Below are 21139 nucleotides of genomic sequence, written 5' to 3'. Positions count from 1 at the left end.
GCGGTGGTCAAACCTTTTTTCTTTGCATGGGCACCCCCTTGCACCCCCTTCGGCAGAGGAAAGCTTTTGTAGAACGGTACTCTGAAGTGGGAGGGGCGAAGAGGGGTATCATCTCGTCTACTTTTCTTCATCAGTCAGCCCTTGAGTCATCTCCTCAGAACCCTCACGAAACCACAGCAACCCGCCACATTATCAGACCTCTTCTCAGGCTAATAGAATATTTAAGTCGAAAGGCTAAGAAACTATAGCACCCCACCAGTGGCAGCCCCGCCCACTCCGCTTCTGAACCCAGAGTCCCGAATTTTAATACCTAAGTCCCCTTCTCTCTTCTATACGTATCTCGCCTCCATTCTCAACCCCAAACCCCCTCAGACCCAGAAAACATGGTGTGGTCTTTGCAGATGATTGGTGTCCTGTTTGGGGTGGGGGGTGGGGGTGCATTAATCCGACGAACCGAAGATAGATGCAGGTGAGCAAACCCCTAAACGCACAGAAGCGTTCCTCGTGGCTCCCCGCCGCTGCCCGGCTGCTCACCTTGGCCTCCTTGTCCCGGCAAGCCCCCAGCAGGTGCTCCGTCTTCTCTCTGAGCAGCTCAGCGGTTTTCTCGAACTGCTCCGAGCGCCCGCGCATCTCGCCCGCCTGGCGCTCCTGCTCCGCGGCCCTGGCCGCCAGGTTGCCGCTCCTGCGGCGCTCCTCCGCCACGGCCTCCCGCAGCCGGCCCATCTCCCTGCAGGCGGTGTTATACTTTTCCAGCAGAGCCTTCAGCTCCTGGCCCCACGCTTGGGCCTGGGCCACCAGCGAGCCTCGAGTTTTCTCGTGCTGCCGCAGGCTGGCCGCCTCCCGGGCCCTCAGCTCGGCCACCTCCTCGGTGGCCTGGTAGAGCAGCTTCTTCAGCTTCCCGATCTCCTGGCTCTTCCCGCTCATCGTGGCCTGAACGGCCCGCAGCTCTTCCTCCAGCTTCCCCAGGTCTTGCTCCAAAGCGGCCACTTCGGGGCAGGCTGGGACCTTGGACGAGGCGCCTGGCTCCCCACGTTGGGCGGGGGACCCCCGCAGCCGCTGGTTTTCCTCCTCCAGCCGAGCCAGCACCTGCTGGGCCTCACGGTGCCTGGCCACCAGGGTGCTGATGCAGGCCTGCAGCTCCTCCAAGGGCTGGGTGGCTGGGCCCCCGGCACTTCCTTTGCCCACCAGGTCTGGGGGCAGGCAGTCCCACAGCCCTCGGAGGCCGCTGCTCTGGGACGCCAGGCGCTTCCGCAGCTTCTCGGTGGCCTCCTTCTCCATGGCCAGTTCGTCGGTCAGCAGCCCCACACTCCGCCGCAACTGCTGGAGCTGGACCTGCGCCTCTGGCTTGGGCACAAACTCCCGCTGCAGCCGCTGGCTCAGGGACTGCAGCTCCCCCTGCAACCGCTGCCGCTCGCGCCCCAGCGTCCCCAGCTCCTCCAGCAAGTTGCTGTTGCTCAGTCTCAGTGCCGACACCTCCTTCTCCAGCGGTCCCTTTGCCGGGCCTCCTCCTGGCATCTGTTCCCCACCAGGGGCGCCGAGAGGCTCCCCGCGGGCACCCGGAGCCCTTTGCTCCCTCCCTTCATCCTCTTTGGTGATGGTCTCTGGGCCCACCTTTGGGGCTCCCTCTTTGGGCTCCTGGGCAGGGGCCTCAGGTGTTTCCTGTAGTCCCGCCTTTGCCCGATCCAGCCTCACCAGCACCTGCTCCAACCTGGCCTCCATCTTCTCCCAGGCAGCTGCTGCAGCCTCAGCCTGGGGTGTGCCCAGAGCTCCTTCCAGGACCGGTCTGGACAAAGCGCCCCAGGCAGCATCCTTTTCCCGCCACACTGCAGCCAGTTCCTCCCTCAGCTGTAGCAGGAGCTGGGGCGTGGCTGCTGTGCCCATTGGCTCAACCACTGTGCCTGTTGGTCTGGCCCCTGGGGCCCGGGGCCTCTCCTTCTGGCCAGTAAGCAGCTGCTCAGTATGATCAGGGCCCAGGGCCTCTCCACCGTTGGCAGGCAGTTGTTGACCTGTGATGTTCCCCACGGTCTCTGACCTTGGGCTCTGGAGTGGCCTCTGTTCTTCTGGTTGGGACCTTCCGTGGGCTTTATAAGGGACCTCCCCTGGGGCCGAATCCTCAGCCTTCTCAGGAGCCAATACCAGGTTTGCTGCACCTGCGGCTGCTGCCCGCTGCTGCTTCTTTAGCTCTTGTATGCGCTCAGCCAGCAGGTCCAGGGGACAACCCTGCTCCATGCCATCTCCTCCAGGCCGGAGAGTGGAGCCCTGCCCTCCTGGAGCTCCGAGCTCCTGGGATAACAGGACCCCCAGCTCCTGCACCTGCTCGCGAATCTGGTTCTCCAGGCCCAGGTAGGCTGCTGCTTGAGCCTTACACTCTTCTTCCTTTCGCCCGAGCTCCTGCTCCAGCTTAGAAACTTTCCGCCGCTCCTCCTCATACTTCCACCTCCACTCGTCTGAGCATGGGGCTTCGTCCTCCTCATCCTCCTGCTCCTCCTCGGGCTCTGCTTTCCATGAGTTCTTAGGTGGAGAACCCACCTGAGGCTCAGATGGAGGGGCCTGTGTAGGAAACAGAACAGTGGAGGAAAGCCGGGCACCCCTCCCGGCCCCAGCTGGGCCTTTCTTCTCCTAGAGTGTCCTGACATCCCATGCGGCACTGCCTGGGAGAGCCCAGTGGGTGGCCTGGGGTGGATCGGAAGGGGAGGTGCTTAGGGGCCTACCTTAGATGCAACATCCGGGTGTTGAGCTAGCCCCTGACCTGTATAAAAAGACATGGGGAAATGAGAGCAGAGACAGACCCCAGGTGCCTCTAGCCCACACTATGTCTTCAGACCCTCTGAGAGGAGTGGCCCCACAGTGTCATAACTCCGGCCACACATGTCTTCCTGGTGCCAGCAGTCGGTGTGTCCCTAACTACCTGGCAACCTCGGTTCCCTATCTCAGAGATGTGCCCGCTCATTTATTTTGTTCACTCACTCATTGGACAACGTGCCAGGCACCGTTACAGGCACTGGGATATTAATGATGAGCTAAACAGAAATGGCTGGTCATCTGAGGGGTTTACCGTCAACTAGGGGAGAGAGAGATTGACACCCAAATCACACAAAGAGACGTCCAATTACAATTCAGAAATGCTGGCGGTAATACTGGTCAGAGTCGCCTTCGGTGGGAGACGAGGCTTCGCTAGGGACTTCGTGACCATGCTTTTGGGAATGTAGGGTCATCTCATGGTAGCAGCAATAAATAAGTAAACCCTCAACTAAACTGACAATTATTTGTCAGATGAATTATGTCCATGGGAACACATGGGATTCTGGGGAACTTCTTTGAATCTAAGGTTATCAAGGAGAACCTTGAAGTCACAAAAGGGACTGGCTTTACCTCCCCGCCGCCGGCGGCTCAGGGCCTGCTGCAGCAGCTTCCACAGCGCCTTGTCCTGCGTGCGCGTACCGTAGTACAAAGCATCGTGCCCCATGCTGTCCACCGCCCCCACGTCGGCTCCGTGGCTCAGGAGCAGTTCAGCCACCTCGGCACTGCCTTTCTCACAGGCCAGGATCAGGGCCGATCTGTGGGTTGGGACGAATCTGAGCACAGGCGTTCCCCGTGGAATCCAGGAATCCTAGCTCCAGAAATTCCACTCACGAGGTCACCTCTCCCTCCGTGTGGGCAGGAGAACCACAGACCAACACCAGCCAGCGACAAAGCATCAGGCCAGACCAGAACTTTTCACATGTCATCCCTTGGAGCTGCAGCATCAGAAAGCAGGGGGCCAGTTGGAAGGGCTCCGTTTTCCTCTGCTTTATGTATTAAGGTTCTGCATAAATTCTTTGTTGGAAAAAAGGACCAACCTGCCTTCTTCCCCAGCGCGCGCACGCACACGCGCGCTAACACACACACACACACACACACACACACACACACACACACACACTTTGCCCTGCGGCTCCCTTCTAGGTTGGTCAGGGTCTGGATTTGGGGTAGGAAGAAGGGAAAGGCTCACTTGTCATCTTTGTCTGTGACATTGACTCGGGCCCCTCTCTGCAGCAGCTGTGAGCAGATGGCTGCGTGAGCACCCAGCGAGGCAACCATAAGGGGTGTCCGTCCGTCCTGCACAGATTGAGGAAAGAAGCTCCGTGAGAAGCCAGGGGGAGCCAGCGTTTGACACGGTTCTGCCGACTTCCCTCTCCCTGCACCTCTCCGGGAAAAAAGCCCGGGTCTGGGCTAAATACTCCTTTTCAAAGGGTTAGAAGCTCTCCAGAAGGTAAGGCTTAACTGCTCTGAGAGGAAGAGGGGGAGGGGCAGAGGGAGGAGGAAGAGGAGGTGGCGCTGCACAACCCTAGGTCACTGAGCTTGGCCAGTCAGGCTCAGAGAGAGCAGGGGCCTCCCGGTGTAGGGCACTGCCCAGCCGCCCAGCTCACACTCACATTATCCAGGACATCCAGGAAGGCTTCGTGGTCACACAACAGGAGCACACTGGAGGCACAGCCAGAGGAGGCTGGGGAGGGTCGAGGGACAATTAGGTTAAGGGGAAGCAGGAAGGACACCTAGTCAGACCGTGACCCAACATCCTCTGCGACCATTTAAGCAGCCTGCCCTGGCCTGCCCTTCCCAGCAGATGTCACCCTCCCCTCCCTTCCCGCCCTATGGTCCCTGCATCCCTCTTTCTCACCGGTCCCCTGACACACACCTGCCCAGTGCAACGGACTACGATTTTCCGCATCCACAGCATCTTCGTTGGCACCATGCTGCAAACAGCCACCAAGGGAAGCAGCACGGAGCATGGTGTTAATGTCTCCATCCCATACCCACCGTTGAGTAACCAACTTCCGTATTACTATGAGGAAACGTGGGAGGACCACGGCTTTGGCCAACTACTAGGCAAGTGCAATTCATGTCTTGCAGATGGTAGGCGGCCTTGAATTTCAGCCCTGGTTCTTAAACCTAGGGCCTAAGAAAAACCAGATTATAGATAAATAAACAAGCTAGGGAAAATAACACCGGAGTCCATGACTGGTACTCTAGGATCATAACTGGGGAACTTGGAAAGAGCTGAGAGGAGCAAACGCAGGACAGTCACTTGCCCAATGGCCTGTTGAACTGTGCCTTTTGTACTTTTTTTTTTTTTAGGCGAGGCAACCCTTGGTTGACCTCACAGATTGCAAGGACCTTGTCAGCTTACAATCCCTTATTTTATTTATTTGTTTGTTTGTTTGTTTGTTTTTACGCCTACAGCACCTGGTCTTCCTAGGTGGTCTCCAATCCAAGTACTAACCAGGCCTGACCCTGCTTAGACTCCGAGATCAGATGGGATCGGGCTTGTTCAGCCTTGTAGACCTTTTGTACTTTTGGAGACTTATTTATCAATTGTCCACATGCCATTTCACGTGAATATTTTTCTTTGCGCTCCCAGACTACCAGCTCCTCAAAAGCAGACAGTAGGATTTGGGTTTAATTTGAAAACCCCTGCCCTCCTTCTGCGTGCGCAGGCTCACAGGAACTAGTCTCTGCAGCTCAGTATATGCATATTAACTGATGAGCAGTCAGTCCCTTGCAACTCTGCTATGTGACCTGCCCTCGGGGACAGCATTAAGCATGGTGCCTGCACATAGCAGATGTTAAATAAATGTTTGTAAATTAATGAGTAAATGATTACCAGCTCTCCTATTGGGGATGAGAAGGGAATATTTGACCAAACATTGCTTGTGACGTCAAGAAAAAACAAGGAAACTCTGGGTTCACTTCCTCCCTTCACAGGCGTAGTATCGAGGGGTTGCTCTTACCTGGAGCAGGACCTTGACACATTGTGGCTGGCAAGAGATGGTGGCCAAGTGCAGGGCGGTGCTTCCTGGAAAGAGAAAGAAGAGGAGAGGGAGGTGGGTGGCCCCATGCATGCTGGTGACTCACAGGGAGGGAAGGCAAGAGACGCACAGATAATCAGAGGGAGATTAGAGAGAGAAGCTCTCAGCCACACAGGGCCAGAAATTCCTGTTTCCCAAGTGCCTGGTACTTAGGGTGGAGGTGGGAAGTGGGTGAGGTATACCCAGCTTGCGGGGCAGGGAACCCCTGGAAGGATGCTGGCCAGAACTTATGAGGCGAGAAGCAGGGGGCTGCAGTCGGAACCCCCAGCAGGGGCCAGCACCGGCCCCCACCGCTGCTGTAGAGGGAAAAGTGAGCAGCGCGGCCCAGTGCTCTGTCTAACTCACCGTCCTCATTCTTGCTGTTGATGTCAGCCCCATTCGCGATCAGTATAGTCAGACATTCTGTCAGGCCTTTGGAGGCTGCCAGATGAAACCTGCCAGAATCAAGGCCGAGAGGCAGAAGGATGAGGGACCAGGGGATGAGGAATGGGAGAATCTTAATAAGCACTGCCTGCTATGCTCCCTCACCGCAAACTCAGTCCCAAAAGCAGAGAACGAAACTCCCCTGGCCTGACTTCTGAGGCAGAGAAGGCGATATAGGTGGCCTACTGTCATAAAGTCGGGGAACACTGGAAGTAAAGACAAGAATAAGAGCTACAGGTCTCGAGCAATCTCAGACTGTTGCAGGGGTGTCCAAGGACACATAACTACTCAGGCTCAGGACCCCTAGGAGACGGAAGGTGCCACAGAAAGAGTCAGTCGGAGCAGAGCAGAGGGCTGGAGGCCGACCTGGGCACAGACAGGGGGTAATATCCCTTTCGTCCGCCTCACTCCTTCTAGTCATGTGACTCCCGATAACCACTTCATTCTGAATTTCTCAAGCGTACACACCTTCCTCCCTATGCGATGAAGAAATACCCTATCTAGTGTATGTATCAATTTTCTCTTCATTTCATGGGCTTTTTGTCCTCTTGGGGGGGTCAGTTTTGTCCATCTGGGTGGAGCTGAGGGACAGTATCTTCTTCCTTCACTTTGTGCAGCGCCAGATATGTAGTAAAGATTTATTAACACAAAGACAGCGCTGAAGTTGTAGGCATTTCCTGGTCCTATATCATAGTCAGGTTTGGAGCTTTTCAAAAGAACCACATGCCGAGGGTGGGGCCAGGAGGACTTACTTACGGGGACTGGCCGTTCGAGTCTAGCTTGGTGGGTCGGGCGGACTTCCTGGAGGCCAAGGCGGCCACGCGTCCCACGTCCCCCCGCTGCACTGCTTCCAGCAGCTTCTGATCACGGCGGTTCCATCTCTCCACCTGGTTCCAGAGCCATGAATTGTGCGAATACAGGGGGTGGGGGGTGCAGTGGAGAAAGAAAAGGAGGCGGTGTTTAGGACGATGCCAAGCAAGGGGCCAGGAACATCCTTGAGGTCCTTTCAATGTTCCACAAGTCATTTAGCCTAGATCATTTCAGCCTTCTTAGGTGGGCCAGTTAAATGGTCACCAACTCCTATGGCACTGAGTGCTGCTGCCCGTTATTGCCAGCCCTGGACCAAGAGGTGCTTAAACTACTGAATTAACGATCATTTTTGAGTGCCGAATGCAGAATATTGCAATTGTCTTTTTAATCCTTAACACGATTATTGTTCGGTGCACTCGGAGCGAGCCTAGCCTCACTCTCTAGGTCTTGCTGGAGTGAACTGAACCCACCCTTTGCTGGGCTCACGTTGCCTTTCACCTTCCCATGCAGCTCTGCATTTTGCCTTCAGATATTTGAGAAATCAAGGCACCTAGCTTCATGGCACAGTCAGTTCAAATACGTAGCCATACCATGTCTACCCCTTGGCTTTGGGCCCCAAAACCGGGAAGAGGAGCACAGAGTTTCGGTTTTCCCATCTCGTATCTCTGCCCTTTCCCTGGCTGCTCTTCGCTTTCCCTGGCATCACCGACAGGCAAACGAAGGCCTCTGGCTGGGCTAGAGGAGGCAGCAAGAGACGGCTCCCCTCCTCCGCACCCTGTCTCCTTTCCTGGCAGGGAGCAGCTGTCCCAGACGACAGCCACACCTGGCACGCATTGTTCTATCATTCCAGCTTGACTTTTTGCAGGAGGTGGGGCGGTTACAATAATTAGAAGTATCACAGGGTGTGAAAGAGAGAGCTGTATAAAACACCCGAGCCTGGTTCGATCCAGAGAGGGGGAGGCAAGGGAAGAAGGGATGCAAACATTTGATGAATATTTATTTTGTCAGCTGGCCCGAGTTCAGGGCCTGGTTCGGCTACGTTTTTAGCTCTGTGACCTCGAGTAAGCCATTAAACACCTCTAACCTCTTTCCTCATCTATAAAATGTGGGAAATAATAACTACCTCATCACGCTGTGAGTATTAAATCAACGAATGTATACAAAATCTCTGTAAACCACGATGAGCCTTACGAGTGTATTGCATCCTTATGACAAAACAGGAAGTGACGGGGATTGGTGGTGGCACGTTGCATTTATGAGGTGTAATCTCAACAAGGAAGAGGCTCTGGGTGGAGGTGGGAAAAAATAGGGTCTATGGAAGCCAGCTAACTCATTTCCAAATACTGTTTACATAGCCAGGGCAAATTACTCAGCCAAAACAGGAAAGGTTTTAAATGCCTCAACCATAAAATTATCTAGGGTAGACAGATTCTGAGGTAATTCTCCAGGACAGTACTTGTAATCCCTCATAGGCCTTTCAAGTGCTAGTTTAGTTAGCCTCTCGACATCCCTGGAAAGTAGGTAGGGCTGATATTATTTTATCTACTTGACAGAAGTAACTGAAGCACACTGAGGTTAGATAACTGCCCAGACTCATACCACAGAATGGTGGGGAAATTGAGATTAGAACCTAGGCCACCTGATGCCCAGTCCTAGTTCTCAGCACCAAACCACACTGCTAGCAAAAGATGGAAGATAGTTTACTTATTTCCCAATAAACAGTCTAAGACTGCCTCCAAGGCAGAGACACCACTCTCAGCAGCAACTTTCTGCACAAGAGTCTCCAAACAGGTTAATTCTCAAAGGACAAAATAAGCAAAATGACTGCTCCACATACCAACTGACTGAGATGTGAGAATACATCATCCACTCTTCCCCGGGGGCAGGTCACTCTCGGTAAAAGCAGAGACCCAGAGCGACACCTCCAGCACAGAACACTGCCATCGACTGACCTCCGTGAGAAATCCTCTGCTTAAAATCCCGATTCTAAACCTTTATATCCTTGTGAATGTAGACATGTAATGACTTCTCTGAACCTCAGTTTTCTGATGTTATGACATCATATAAAGCACTTAGCACTGTGTCTGTCATATAGTAAGTGTACGATGAATGTTGGTTTCAGTCCCCACACTTCCTAGCCTTGCTGGGCACATTTTGGATGTTCCCAGGCTCAGAATTTTCCATCCATGGGAGTGGAAGGAAGAGATTTTGCTCATATCAGCCCGTGCTTAACAGCCAGGCCTTGTAGACACTAAAGTTGTTTCTTAGCAATGTAGATACTTGTCTTTCCAGCTATATAGTTCTAAATCCACCCGATTTACTTCTATAATCTTGTTATACAAAGGAGAAGTTCAAGTAGGTGGAAATTCTTCGTGACCAAACTTCTGTAGAGCTAAGGAGAAGAAGACAGAGAGACGCTTCTAAATTCCAAGATCCAGTCCATTGCTCACCCAGCACCTTGAAAAAGAGGCACTGGATTACCATCACAGCCTCGAGGGAGCAATCACCAAATTAATCAGCAGACTCAAATGCGAGGATAAGCTTTGTATTTCTCTAGTCACATTAGGGGGCCTTTGTAGAAGTAATTGGAGCCTGTCCTTATCTCTGGCTGTGTGCCTATAAGCTTCCTATGAAGACTGTAAGCACACTAACAGTCAAGGAAGAATGACTATGGCTGTAAGACAGATGAAGAAATGAAAGGCTGCCCTGGGGGACCCTGCAATTACTCCAGTTTTAAAATGCAATTGGCATTCCTCTAAGCTGATCCAGTTCCAACTGTTTAAAGCTATTTTCTGGTCCACTTCCTACATAGGCAGAGTCAGCTAATGTGTAAGACACCCCCAAAGGCATCCTCTACTCGACTAAAATAAAATGAGATTACAAAAGTTGGGTTTTGTTTGTTTGTTGAATTTCCTATATTCTGGAGAATTTATATTAATTTTTAAATGATCGCTGACCTTTCAGTCCTTATCTCAATTTGAGAGTGCAGGGCTCTGGCCCCAGTCCCCCGAGGGTGGGAGAGGGGTGAGAAGGGGCAGTCTTCCCATGTGACTGGGAAGCCAGGCTTTGGGAGTGGCCCAAAAGGTTGTCACACTGTTTATCTGATAAACACATCCAGAGTGGTTAGCTACTCAGGGAATGGAGGAATTTATTATAAGAAGTATAGGAAAGTTTTATGAAGAAAGAATCTGTAGCTGAAACTGGCCTATTTTTCAGGTTTTTATGATTTCATCATGACTGAGGAAACAGTTTTCTTTCCAGCTGGAGAGTTCTGAATCCACTCAATTTATTTCCTATTATCTTATTATGCTACTTCCTATAATCTTATACCAAGAAGAGTTTAGAATGGGTGAAAATTCTTCACGGCAAAACCTGGGTAGAGCTGAGGTAGAGAAGGTCAGAGAAATACTTTCAAATTCCAACATTCAGCTCATTGCTCATCCAGCCTCTTGGAAAGGAGGCTCGAACCAAGGATCGGAGAATCAGGAAGAATGACATAGCTTCCCCATTCCGAAAGAGCAGGCAGACTACACACACCCTTGAGGGAAGGGCAATGCGGAGGACTTTCAGTATCGAGAAAGAGTCCACGCGAATAAGAAAATTGTTGTGAGTTCAGACAGAGTCTGGGTAGCCTCCGTTTTCGGTACCGATAGGAGTCATTCGGTGGAGGCCTTTTGGTTTGTTGATCGACGTGTAGAAACTAAGAGGAGAAGCAAATGTAAGTGGGACGAGGACAGGCCTCAACAGTTCCCACTCTTGCCTCATAGCTCGCTTCCAGGCTTCGGTGGCCTGCCCATGCAGAGGGTGCTTAAGCGTTTCTCACATTTGCTTGTGAATGACATCACTAGGTCAGGTTAGGCTAAGTGATATTAGTACAGGTAGTTGGCAACTTCACTTCTAAATAAGCCATAACTCCATTCTCCGCAGAAAATGCCAACTGCAGATGGGGTTTTTTCTATAAGAGATCTTCAGAGAGAAGAATCTATAGCCTCCTTGAGCCACCACCTTCTGTAATCTGGGAGACCGTGGGAAGCAGAGTGACTTCCACTAGGAACTCGCAGAGTGAACCCACTCTCCTCTTCTCTCACCATCGCCTTTCCCGTACTCAGTCGAAGGAATCAGAGAGTACGAGCCCTTAACAACTGCGTGAGGGCTGAGAACGAAGGAGGATGCTGGGGAGAAGCAGGCAGAAGGCCTTGACTGGCCCAAGAACCGGTCTGATGACCAGACACTGCAGTGAACTGGCCAGGATCGATTCTGCAGACAACTTACCTAGTTCCTTGGGGAGCAGCCAGGCAACTCTGCCTCCTCTGGCAGTGCCTGTCAGGCTGGCCAGACTGCAAGATTAACCCACAGAGGGCAGGCAGAAAGAGATCAAAGGGGGCAAGGGGCGGGGGGAGTGGAACTGAACAACCATTGGGCAGAGAGGGGCAGAAGTTGAAGGGGAGAGAGAGAGAAGGCTGCTGTCGCGGGAGCCCCAATTAGAAAGAGGTTTGGAGCAATGAGCCAGCAGGAAAGATGAGAGGATGAGAGTGGAAGCGGCATGGACGGAGAAGACTGTTGAAGAAGGGGTAGGGGTGGGCACCGGGCTGGGAGTCCTCGCTGGGCGGAGAGAAGACAGCAAGGATAGGACCATATGGGAGGACAGGGTTGTGAGGACAGGGCAAGGCTGGAAAATGGGACCGTAAAGCAGGACTTGGGAGAGAGAATGGAACTTGGGGCTCAGCTGGGGCTGGGGACAGGGCAGATACTTGAGGGTGGTTTGGTACTGGGAGACAGAGCAAAAGTAGAGGACGGGGCCTTCGGGAAGGGGCAGGGGCTACAGGAAACAAATCGGAAGTTGAGGGTGTATATGATAGAAGGACAAGAAAGGGCCAAGGGAAAGGACCTCGGGGAAGCCACAGGCCGAGGGACAGGGTCTTGAGGAAGGCAGGACTGGCGGGCTGCATTGCGAAAGTGGAAGAGCTGGAGAGACCGATAAAGAGTAAAGGCAATGGTATATGGAGATGGGACTCGGGACTCCTGTCCCCACAGGGCTTGGACCCCAGTCCCATACCCGTCGTCTCAGAGATTTTGGCACCTACCGCCACCTGTGAGCTGGAGCAGGAGAAGATGCGCTTCATGGCCGGTGCCAGGGCCAGGGCCACGGGGGGACGGGGACGCGCGGAGAATGGGGCCACAGGTTTCCGAACCCACTGAACTCGGAGGCGGCTGTGCAAAAGAGAGCTGTCAAAAGCAGAGCGGGACCCGCCCCAGAACCCGCTCCGCTCAATCAGAGATTAGAACCCGAGGACTGGGCTTAAAACTCCGCCCCTGGTCCTGCCCCGCTCCGCTGTTGCAGAGGCAAAAAGTCTGCATTCTTTGACTGCGAATTGGACTGGGCTCAAATCCCGCCCCCCAGACGGAGCCCGCCCCCAGCTCCGACCTGCTCGATCGCAGAAGGAACCCGGCCCCGCCCTCCCCGCTGTTTCAGGCCGAGGCTCCGCCCCCAAACCAACCCAGCCCCGCCCTCGGCCCCGCCCCTTTGAGCGCCGCCGCGGGGGGCAGGCAGGTACAGGATTCTGACCCCCGCGCTTTGCGCTAGTCAATTGTCGCATTTAACTACTGGTGAGGACGCTTTCATTATATTCAGAGACCTTTGCCCAACCTAGTTACTAGTACTTCCTCCCCGCCGTTCCACGGCCAAAAATCCAGGCACAAAGGAGAATATGAAGAGAACAGTTTGGAAACGAGAGGCGATTGCAGTGTGGCGCTGAGCAGAAGACGGAGCGCGGACGGACCATGCACCACCCGCCGCAACCTGGGAAACAAAACCCGAAAGAAAGCGGAACAGGCTTAACCTCCTAACGCACCTGTAAGTTAGAAAACGGCAGAGGGGGAGGAGAGAAATTTTATTTTAAGCACTCCTTCTTCTTTAAAGAAACCCACAAAACTGTATTTACTATTTCCACTGCCCTTTAAATGATGACTCTCAGTGAGTGAGTTAGTCGCAGTCAACTGGTCTACCGGTGGGGGGGGGCGGGGGTGGTGTGTGTGTGTGTGTGTGTGTGTGTGTGTGTGTGTGTGTGTGTGTCTCTCTCTCTCTCTCTCTCTCCCTCTCCCTCCCCCTCTCCCTTTCTGTCTGTTTCTCCATCTCTCTTTCCCCCCTTCCCCTCCCGGTGGCCAGAGCAAGCCCACTCAAAAGCGTAAGAAAGCCACTGGATAAAGCTCAATATACTTCAAGTGGTTTACAGGCTCATCAGGAGCTGCACCCTGCTTTCTGCAGTCTCATCTCACGACTTTCACGGCCCCATGCTCAGGCTATTTTGATCTGCTACAATTTCCTTGCCGGTTGATGTTTAATCCTCCCTGGAATGCCTCCTCTCACACTTGGTGGCCCCTCAAGCCAATTTTTTTTTTTTTTTCCTGAAAAGTTCTCCCTCAAAACCCTGGCACCTTACCCTCCAAAAAGTGTGCCTTTTGCATGTGACACACTTTTCATACTGCTGTGCCGTATAGCAACCAATTCTCAGTATTTGCCAGTATTTGTTTACATGTCTGTTTTCCCCTACTAGACTGGGCTCTTTGATGGTAGGAATTGCATTTTATATTATTCTCATTGTCCGGCACATGTTGTATGCTTAATGTCTGATGAGTGAGTGAGTGAATGAATGAATGAAGGAAGGAACAAAGGAGCAACAATTTGAAGAAAGGAACATGACTGTGTCGGGAGAGCCTATCGTTTCTACGGTTGCTTCTCAAACCGGCCCTGCTCCAAAGGAAAAGGTAACAGGCTTATTGAAGAACAGGTTGAGGTTAGAGAAGGTCCCAGTCTGGAGCTGAGGGATAGAGAGAGGAGGGATCTCTAGGTGGACAAAAATATTAAAAGTGCTCTTTTAATCATATGGATAAAGAATTAGATGAACCAGTCCTCAAGGAAATCCATCTCCCTTTGGGGGCTGACTGGGGATAAAGCGGGGAGATCTGTCAGTGTAATTAAGCATGATCTCAGATGCAGACCCAGAAACAGTATGCTCTGTAAAACTTGATCAAGCTTTTGATCAAGTAGCCTATATGAAATGCACCGAGGGCCACTGTGGACTCCTCCTGCCACAAAATAACTCACCAGCTTGCCAGAGAATGGCTGTCCCCGCCTAATAGGCCAGAAGGGCTGCCAATCTCAGGGGTAGGTACCAGAGGCAGAGACATGGTCTCTAGAAGGCCTTTGCTGAAGGGCACATGTTCCTTGAGGCTACTAGAAGAACCGTAGGTGTCTAAAGAAAGCAACTAGGTTTGATTTCTCCTGTTACAACTTAAGCTAATTAGCTAATTATCACCTCAGTGGGCATGAGAGCTTATTTCAAAGAGGATGAGGCACAGGATAAGATTTAGTGGGAGGAGACAATAGGACAGAGAAGAAACAAACCTTCAGACTCTGTGAAGGGGAGTCGCCAGATCGGGAGCATCAGCTGCTGCTTCAAGATACCTTCTCACTCCATCCTCACAATCCATGGTGAGGGGAGATTATTTAATAATGAGATATTTTCATAATAATAACAGTGACCATTTCTTGAGTACTTACTATATGCTCACTTCACTTGAATTATCTCATATAGTCCTCACAACCCTAATAAGTTTAAAGACCAAAAAATCCAAGATGTAGAGACATTAAATCTGTTCAAGGTCAAACAAGTTTTGAGTAGTATAGCTTAGATTTAAACCCAAGTCTGTCTTCATTCTTAACCACTGTATTACACTGCCTCTTATTGTTATCTGAGGCTTGGGGTAGTTATGACTTGGCCAAGGCCACATGGCTAATAAATGGCATGAAATTTCAGTCTAGGCCTATGTGCTTCCCAAACCTACATGTGTTACAGTCTATGGTCACTTAAGCAGGTAAGGATTCCAGGAGCCTAGGGCACATCTCCACCGGCAGAGTCACAGAAAACATTTCAAATACTTCATAACTTTGCCTTCCAGGGATTCAACTGTATAAGGGTCTCAGGCGAACCAAGAATCACCTCTCACCATTCCTAAGCAGTCCATATCCTGGGCAACTCAAATAGAGCCAGAAGTCATTTGACACTGAACTTTATTTGTTCTGGCCATCTGATAGACTGTCCACCCTGCTGGGAAACAGAGACGATGCCCTCTGAAGAAGGCCGGAGACATGCCAAGATAAATATTGTGGCCAGGCTTGGAGAACAGCCCTGGAGGGCAGGTTCTGTAGCTGCCAGTCCACTGCCCCATGGGTCTCCTCTCTTCTGGGCTCTGCATGGGTGCTGATTCTTCCAATGGCTGTCGGAGTTGCCATCTGGGGACCAATAACTGACTTTGATATCCGAAGTCCCGATTCTGAAGAAATATGTTACCTAGTTGTCGACGAGAATCAAATTCTCTTTGCTGGCTAGGACCAAAACATGGAAGGGGCTGTGTGTGTGGTGGTTGCGGGGAGGGCGTCAGGGGTCAGGGGGTTGGGTTCGGTCAGCTGTAGAAGGCAGGGGCAGGGAGGATGATCTAGAGATAGAAATTAACTATTTCTATCTCTGAGGATTTTTCGTAGACATCAGGCAGGGGCTGGCAAGCTGATTCCACCAGAGAAGCCCGACGTGGGACGACTGGAGTTGCCCCAGAAACGTTCGTGCTATACAGCCAGTGCCGAGCGAGGAAGGGCTTGCTCCCCGCAGACGGGCCGCCCACTTTGGCTTTCTCCTTGATGCAGACCCGCTTGTTCAGGCCCCATGGGGCCGCTGCTTTCCAAAGCTGGTAAGGCGAAAGGGTTTCCCACCATCAGACAGCAATCCTCTCCTTTCTCTGCAGGAGGGCCCAGGAGGGCCCCGGAGGGCTCCGGAGGGCTCCGGAGTATGTGCCGCCTGAGAGAGGAGAGAGAACGCTGCCTGCCGTAGCCGGTCCTCGCTGCTATTCCAGTTCTAGCCACCTGGGGGCCCTTGGCTCCAGAGAATCGGGCACCCGTCCTGGCTTTGCTCCCAGGGAAGGGTGTAAGCTGGGAAACCCATTCCCAGCAGGCCCGGGGCAGCTCTGTTTCACCAGCACCTGAGGGCGGGAGAGTGTACCATGAAGTCTCAGGTTTCAGGGGGATGGCAGTTGCCTGTCTAAAGGCTTCTCTGTTCCTTGGAATTGTACAGAATGTCTCTTGTGGCTTTTTCTCCTCCCTCCTTTTTTCCTGTTGACTCTCCCCATCCGGCTTTCTGAATCACCAGACTCCACAGGAAAGCAGCAGATGTTGACTTTACTTCTTCCAAGCCAACGTCAGCTCCCTCCTGTGGAGCAGGGAGCGGGCAGGAAGGTGAGAGACAGGGAGTGGAGGAAGGTAACCCTCGCCCTTTCCAAATTGCGAGGGAGGATTTAGAGGGGATTTGAAAGGAGTCAGGGACCTGGGCAAACAATTCTCGATTCCTGGGGTTATGGCAAAAAGGGCCCCAGCGTTGGCTGTGGAACCAGCACATGAGGAGGAAAGCAGAAGGTCGGAGAGTTCCTGGTGTGGGTGTCAGCCCTTCTTGTCTGAGGTGAGGCCTCATCTCTTGCCAGCCGCATCCTCATGACTCAAAAGTCAAGTCAGGCTGCAGGTCTGGGGACATAGTCCAGAAGCTTCTTCTTGACCCACGTGAGGCCCCAAGCCTCTGCTCTTATGGAAGTCTTTTGGAGAAGCTGCCAGGGAGAACTTTCTAGGACTTTATTCTACATTCATTGCTCCAATTTTTCTTCTCTTTTCTCTTCCTCGGGGATCTTACGGGCAAAGAAGCCAAGCTGTAGAGGAAGAGATAAGAGTCGTCGTCAAACGCCCTGCCTGGGGACCTTGCCAACAGCCCTCAGACGTATCTGAAGTCTTCACTTTTGTTCTGCTTCCAAATATGAAATTCAATTTTATTTTATTTGGCTTAGTTTAATCCAACCAACATTCGTGGAGTACAGTGAAGGAGATCCAGGCACGACACCCACGGCCTGCTTAGCTGCCCAACGCGATCAAGGATGCCTGCTACGATCAAGGATCCCTCAACTTATAGGCACCATGTCCCATGCTCCGCACTAAAACAGTGCTCACCTTCCAAAGGCAGAAGACAAGGAGAGCAAGCAGCAGTAGCCCTCCCAGGACACTGCCGATGAGGATCCACAGCGAGATGAGGATGGGGCGGGTCTGAATCACCTCTAGGAGGCTCTGCAGGGGGAGGAGAGCTGTTTTTAACTCACACCCTTTCACACAGCTAGCCTCACCCCACGTTATAGCGAAGCCAGCCTCGAAACAGAAGACTAAAGGGAAAGAAACTGAGTCAGGAATGAAGGAAGGGAGACCCTAGCATCCTGATGCATTACTTCTGACTCCCTGATCGCTACCTAATAAAGACACCTCTTTTCTGAAAAAGCCCACAGGTGCTCTTACCCCATCCCCACCCTCACTATTTTCACAGCTCTCAGCCTTGGCCTCTGGACCCACCTCACTCCACCGAGAGGCTTCGGTCAGCTGTAGGACGCTGCCCTCCTCTGCTCCCAGCTCGAAGGTGCTGACCACTGTCACAGACTTGAATTTGGCCTGCGGAACGAGTGGAGGGAAGACATTTAAAGGGAGCCATCACCAGCTGGTGTGGCTCTTGGAACCCTGAGAGCAAAGATGAAGCTGAGAGGCACAACTTCCAGGACCGTCAAGGCCAGAAGAAAAGGCTGGGGACCAACAGGGAAAGAGAAGAAGCCACTGGTCCTTTGCATATGCTGTTTGCTCTACCTGAAATGTATTCGACTCCCCTTCCTTTGGCTAACCTCTGCCCCGCCTTTAGTTTGAAGTTTAGATGTCATCTCCTCTGGGAATTAGGAAAGTGTTTCCATCTAACACCCCTTCCCCCCCTCCCCCCCCCCCCCACTCCCCGCCCATCCTGGATAAGGTTGTGATGTTCTGTTTACTTTTCTGGCTTTCACCACTGGATTATAAATCCTTGAGGTCAAGGGCTGTGTCTTATTCATTACATGTGCCTAGTGCCTAGTGCCTAATGTCTAGTGCTTAGCACAGCACCAAATACCTAGTGGTATCTCAATAAATCTTTGTTACAAGAATAGATGAACGAATTTAAAAAAAAGGATACCAAAGAGGGATAAAGAGAGAACTAGACTTAGGGGTGGTCTGTCGAAGTTAACTCCCCGACAACACGTGTCTACGTCCCAGAGATAGCGTGTTATTCAAAATAGACGGTACGTGGGACAGCACCGTAAACACCCCAAGCACTAAATAGCTGTCATAATTAAGAAGTCGTTTCCCTGCCCAGGAATGCATACTGACTCCTGACTGCCAATCATTAAGTTCAGTTGCATTTCCTTAGCTTTAGAAAACTTTCATAATCTACATCCCTCTCAATTATATAATCTTACTTCCAATTACCCTCCAATACATATCCTGCATGTAATATCAACTATTTGTTCATTGGTTTTACAAAAACGTATTAAGTCACTACAAAGAGTTAAGCATGGTGCTAAATGTTGGGGATATTCTCCTCAGTGTCTACCTAGCACAGGACCTTTTAATAATAGTAGACGCTACGTGGATTATTGATTGAATTTAGGTATCCTATCGATGTTGATTATTGATATAGCACTAAGGGATGATGAATGGAGGAAAATACAAGGCTAACTAGTTTTTAATGAATCCATCTCATTCACTTCTTCTGTACAATAACCCTTTAAAATACGTATTATCCTCTCTGTTTTAGAAGTGAGAAGAAAGAAGCTTAGAGAGATGAAATAACTTGCTCAAAGTCCAACGGCTAGTAAGAGGCGAAGCTGGAACTTGAACATGGGTCCGTGTACTTCCAAAGCCTACGCTTGAGTTCCAGATCGGAGAGAAGGTGGGGGGCCAGTAGGAAACGAAAGGTTTACCTTCCGGAAAAATTCATTGTGAACCAGCCTCAGCAGTCCAACAGAGACCTCGGTCCCCTTTGCAAGCCACCCAAGGTGGCACCTCACGACCTGACACCGAGTATTGCTCCCATTCTGCCAGAAGAGAGAGACAGCTCAGGACCTGGGGTGGAAAGGTCTCCCATGTCCCCCTCCAGGCTCTGCACCCCCCCATCCCAAGGCTCCAAACTCCTCTGCCCCAACCCTGGACACCTTCTTCACCTTCTTGTGGCGCATACCAGTCTGCTCGTGTGCTGCAGGTCCTCTGGATGCACGGGGTGCCCGGGGGGCTCGGTCAGGTTCTGCACTGTGCAGCTTGCCTGGAGGAGGAGCCGGCCTGAGCCACCATCTTGCCGGCGAGAGCCCAGCCACTCCGGGCTGCGCAGTCGCCTACTGCCCACACTCTTGCAGTGGGGCAATCCCTCTCTTTCTTCTCAAAGAAGCCACATAGATTAAAAAAAAAAAAGGTCCCCTGGGGGGAGGAGCCCTGAGAGCAGTGACCCAGCATACAGGGACCTGGCGAGTCCACCAGATCAAGGAGGGAGGGCTCTACACGCCCCTAGCCCAGACTCACATTGTTAGTGATGACCTGAGACAGTGACAGGAAGTAGTTGCCCCCATGGGCCACAGCTGGGAGGAAGGCTGAGATGATGAGGCCGCTGACCACATAGCAGCCAAGGTTCTGAACCTGGCGGAGGGATTGGAAGTGGGAAGAGGTGAGAGACGGGAGGCCCCTCCTCATCTGTCCCCTTTACCGTAGCATCCACTGAAACCTGAGAGACCCTTCCAGTCTTTGCCCCAGAACTCCGCCCCACCCCCTGCTAGTGCCAAGCCCCCCGCCCCACCCCAGCTTCTCACCTTCAGAGTGGTTTTGAATTCAGGACCAGGACCCACTGGGAGGGTCCCATATGGGTGAACCTCATAGCGATGCAGAGTGGACTCACTGCGTGGACACCGAGTCAGGAAGTACATGGTCACAGCCATGACAGACGCAGAGGCACATGGCCAGCGCATGGGTGATGGGGGTTCATAAAGAAGACAGAAATGGACTCTGATGTAAACTTGGTACGAACCTTGCGGTCACATCCCATGTCCCCCCATCCCAGCTCCGATCCCCAGGGCCAGCAAAGCCCTACACCCAGGAGTTAGTAAGATGCTTAAAGGAGAGGATCCCGCGCGGTGGGACTGAAGGCAAAGAGATGGAGGGGCGCCAAGAGCCTGGGTTTGGGAGAACAGCGAAGCGCGGGAGGGGGAGGTGGAGACGGAGAGTCTCGGGGGACGGAGCCGTACCTAGAGAAGAGGAGGTGGGGCTCATACTGGACGTAGGCTGAGGCCTCGGCCGTGTTATCCCGAAGGGTCTCACTGCTCTCCAGGCTGTTGCTGTAGAGTCGGTGGGGCGGAGGAGGGGGCAGGGAGAGGCTCACGCCTCGGCTCAGACACCCCTCTCTGGGGTGGAGTCAGTGCCGCTTACCCCTCCCCCAGCACACACACCATGTCCACCACCAACACCCAAGGGAGAGGACTAGGAGGACGTTCCCTTTGCTCTCACCTGGTGGCAGTCAGCCTCACCAGGACCCGGCTCAGGAGGGAAGAGCAGCTAAACTCGAACTCTAGCAGAAAGGTCACCTGGGGGGCAGGGGACATGGGGTCATGGCAGATTCCTCTTCAGGGGCAACCATAGAGGAACAGGAGCCCTGGTGCCTCCTGCCCTGAACCCCAGGCCCCGCGGCTCTGGCCCTCCGCTGTCACACAGCCCCTCTCCCATCCCGGGCCCCGACCTACCTTGGCTCCGGTTGGAAAGACGGGATGCCCCACGCTGCAGAGCCGGGCATGGGGGGCGGGGGCTGCGCACTCCACCTTCACGGGCCTGTCCCTCTGAGGGCAGAGAGGCGGGGGCGGAGCCGGTGCTGCAACTGCTCTCCTGCCCCAGGCTCCGAACACCCAGCCTTTCTCTAGAGCCACTCATGGTTCGGGGAGGACAATCCCCCCACCTCCCCCTCCTCCTCCCTCCCGCCCTCCAGGCACCTGAGGGGTGAAGCTGGCCAGGTGGAGGTTTCTAGAGAAGCTGAGACTCAGGCTCGTGTTGTAGGCATTTTCCATCCTGTTCTCCAGAATTACCGACACCAGCACTTTCCGACGACCACCTCGCACCAGGAACGGGTCCTCCCTAAGAGTGATGG

At 52.8% G+C, this 21139-nt stretch overlaps 2 protein-coding genes across 2 annotated transcripts in view; both read right to left on the bottom strand.

Moving 5' to 3' along the window:
• Window positions 1-12379, bottom strand: part of ANKRD35 (ankyrin repeat domain 35) — a 15046-nt gene extending 2667 nt beyond the window's left edge. The window contains exons 1-10 of the mRNA XM_023534835.1: window positions 12167-12379; window positions 7029-7159; window positions 6195-6283; window positions 5772-5836; window positions 4679-4736; window positions 4416-4486; window positions 3992-4098; window positions 3373-3557; window positions 2712-2749; window positions 535-2550 (exon numbers count right to left, since the gene is read on the bottom strand). Coding sequence (XP_023390603.1) covers window positions 535-2550; window positions 2712-2749; window positions 3373-3557; window positions 3992-4098; window positions 4416-4486; window positions 4679-4736; window positions 5772-5836; window positions 6195-6283; window positions 7029-7159; window positions 12167-12205 — 2799 coding nt within the window. The 5' untranslated portion in view covers window positions 12206-12379. The remainder of the gene's footprint in view (window positions 1-534; window positions 2551-2711; window positions 2750-3372; window positions 3558-3991; window positions 4099-4415; window positions 4487-4678; window positions 4737-5771; window positions 5837-6194; window positions 6284-7028; window positions 7160-12166) is intronic.
• Window positions 12380-15124: 2745 nt separating this feature from the next.
• ITGA10 (integrin subunit alpha 10) overlaps window positions 15125-21139 on the bottom strand; it is a gene marked incomplete at its 5' end in the record, with an annotated part of 16503 nt that continues 10488 nt past the window's right edge. The window contains 11 exons of the mRNA XM_023534831.1: window positions 15125-16829; window positions 17125-17238; window positions 17515-17610; window positions 18942-19055; window positions 19199-19279; window positions 19534-19647; window positions 19818-19902; window positions 20250-20339; window positions 20509-20585; window positions 20742-20834; window positions 20985-21126. Coding sequence (XP_023390599.1) covers window positions 16767-16829; window positions 17125-17238; window positions 17515-17610; window positions 18942-19055; window positions 19199-19279; window positions 19534-19647; window positions 19818-19902; window positions 20250-20339; window positions 20509-20585; window positions 20742-20834; window positions 20985-21126 — 1069 coding nt within the window. The remainder of the gene's footprint in view (window positions 16830-17124; window positions 17239-17514; window positions 17611-18941; window positions 19056-19198; window positions 19280-19533; window positions 19648-19817; window positions 19903-20249; window positions 20340-20508; window positions 20586-20741; window positions 20835-20984; window positions 21127-21139) is intronic.

Source organism: Pteropus vampyrus, unplaced genomic scaffold, assembly GCF_000151845.1.
Source record: "Pteropus vampyrus isolate Shadow unplaced genomic scaffold, Pvam_2.0 Scaffold6, whole genome shotgun sequence".
NCBI classification, from domain to species: Eukaryota; Metazoa; Chordata; class Mammalia; order Chiroptera; family Pteropodidae; genus Pteropus; species Pteropus vampyrus.
Note: the sequence above shows the minus strand (reverse complement) of the source record. Positions and strands in the feature narration are given on the sequence as shown.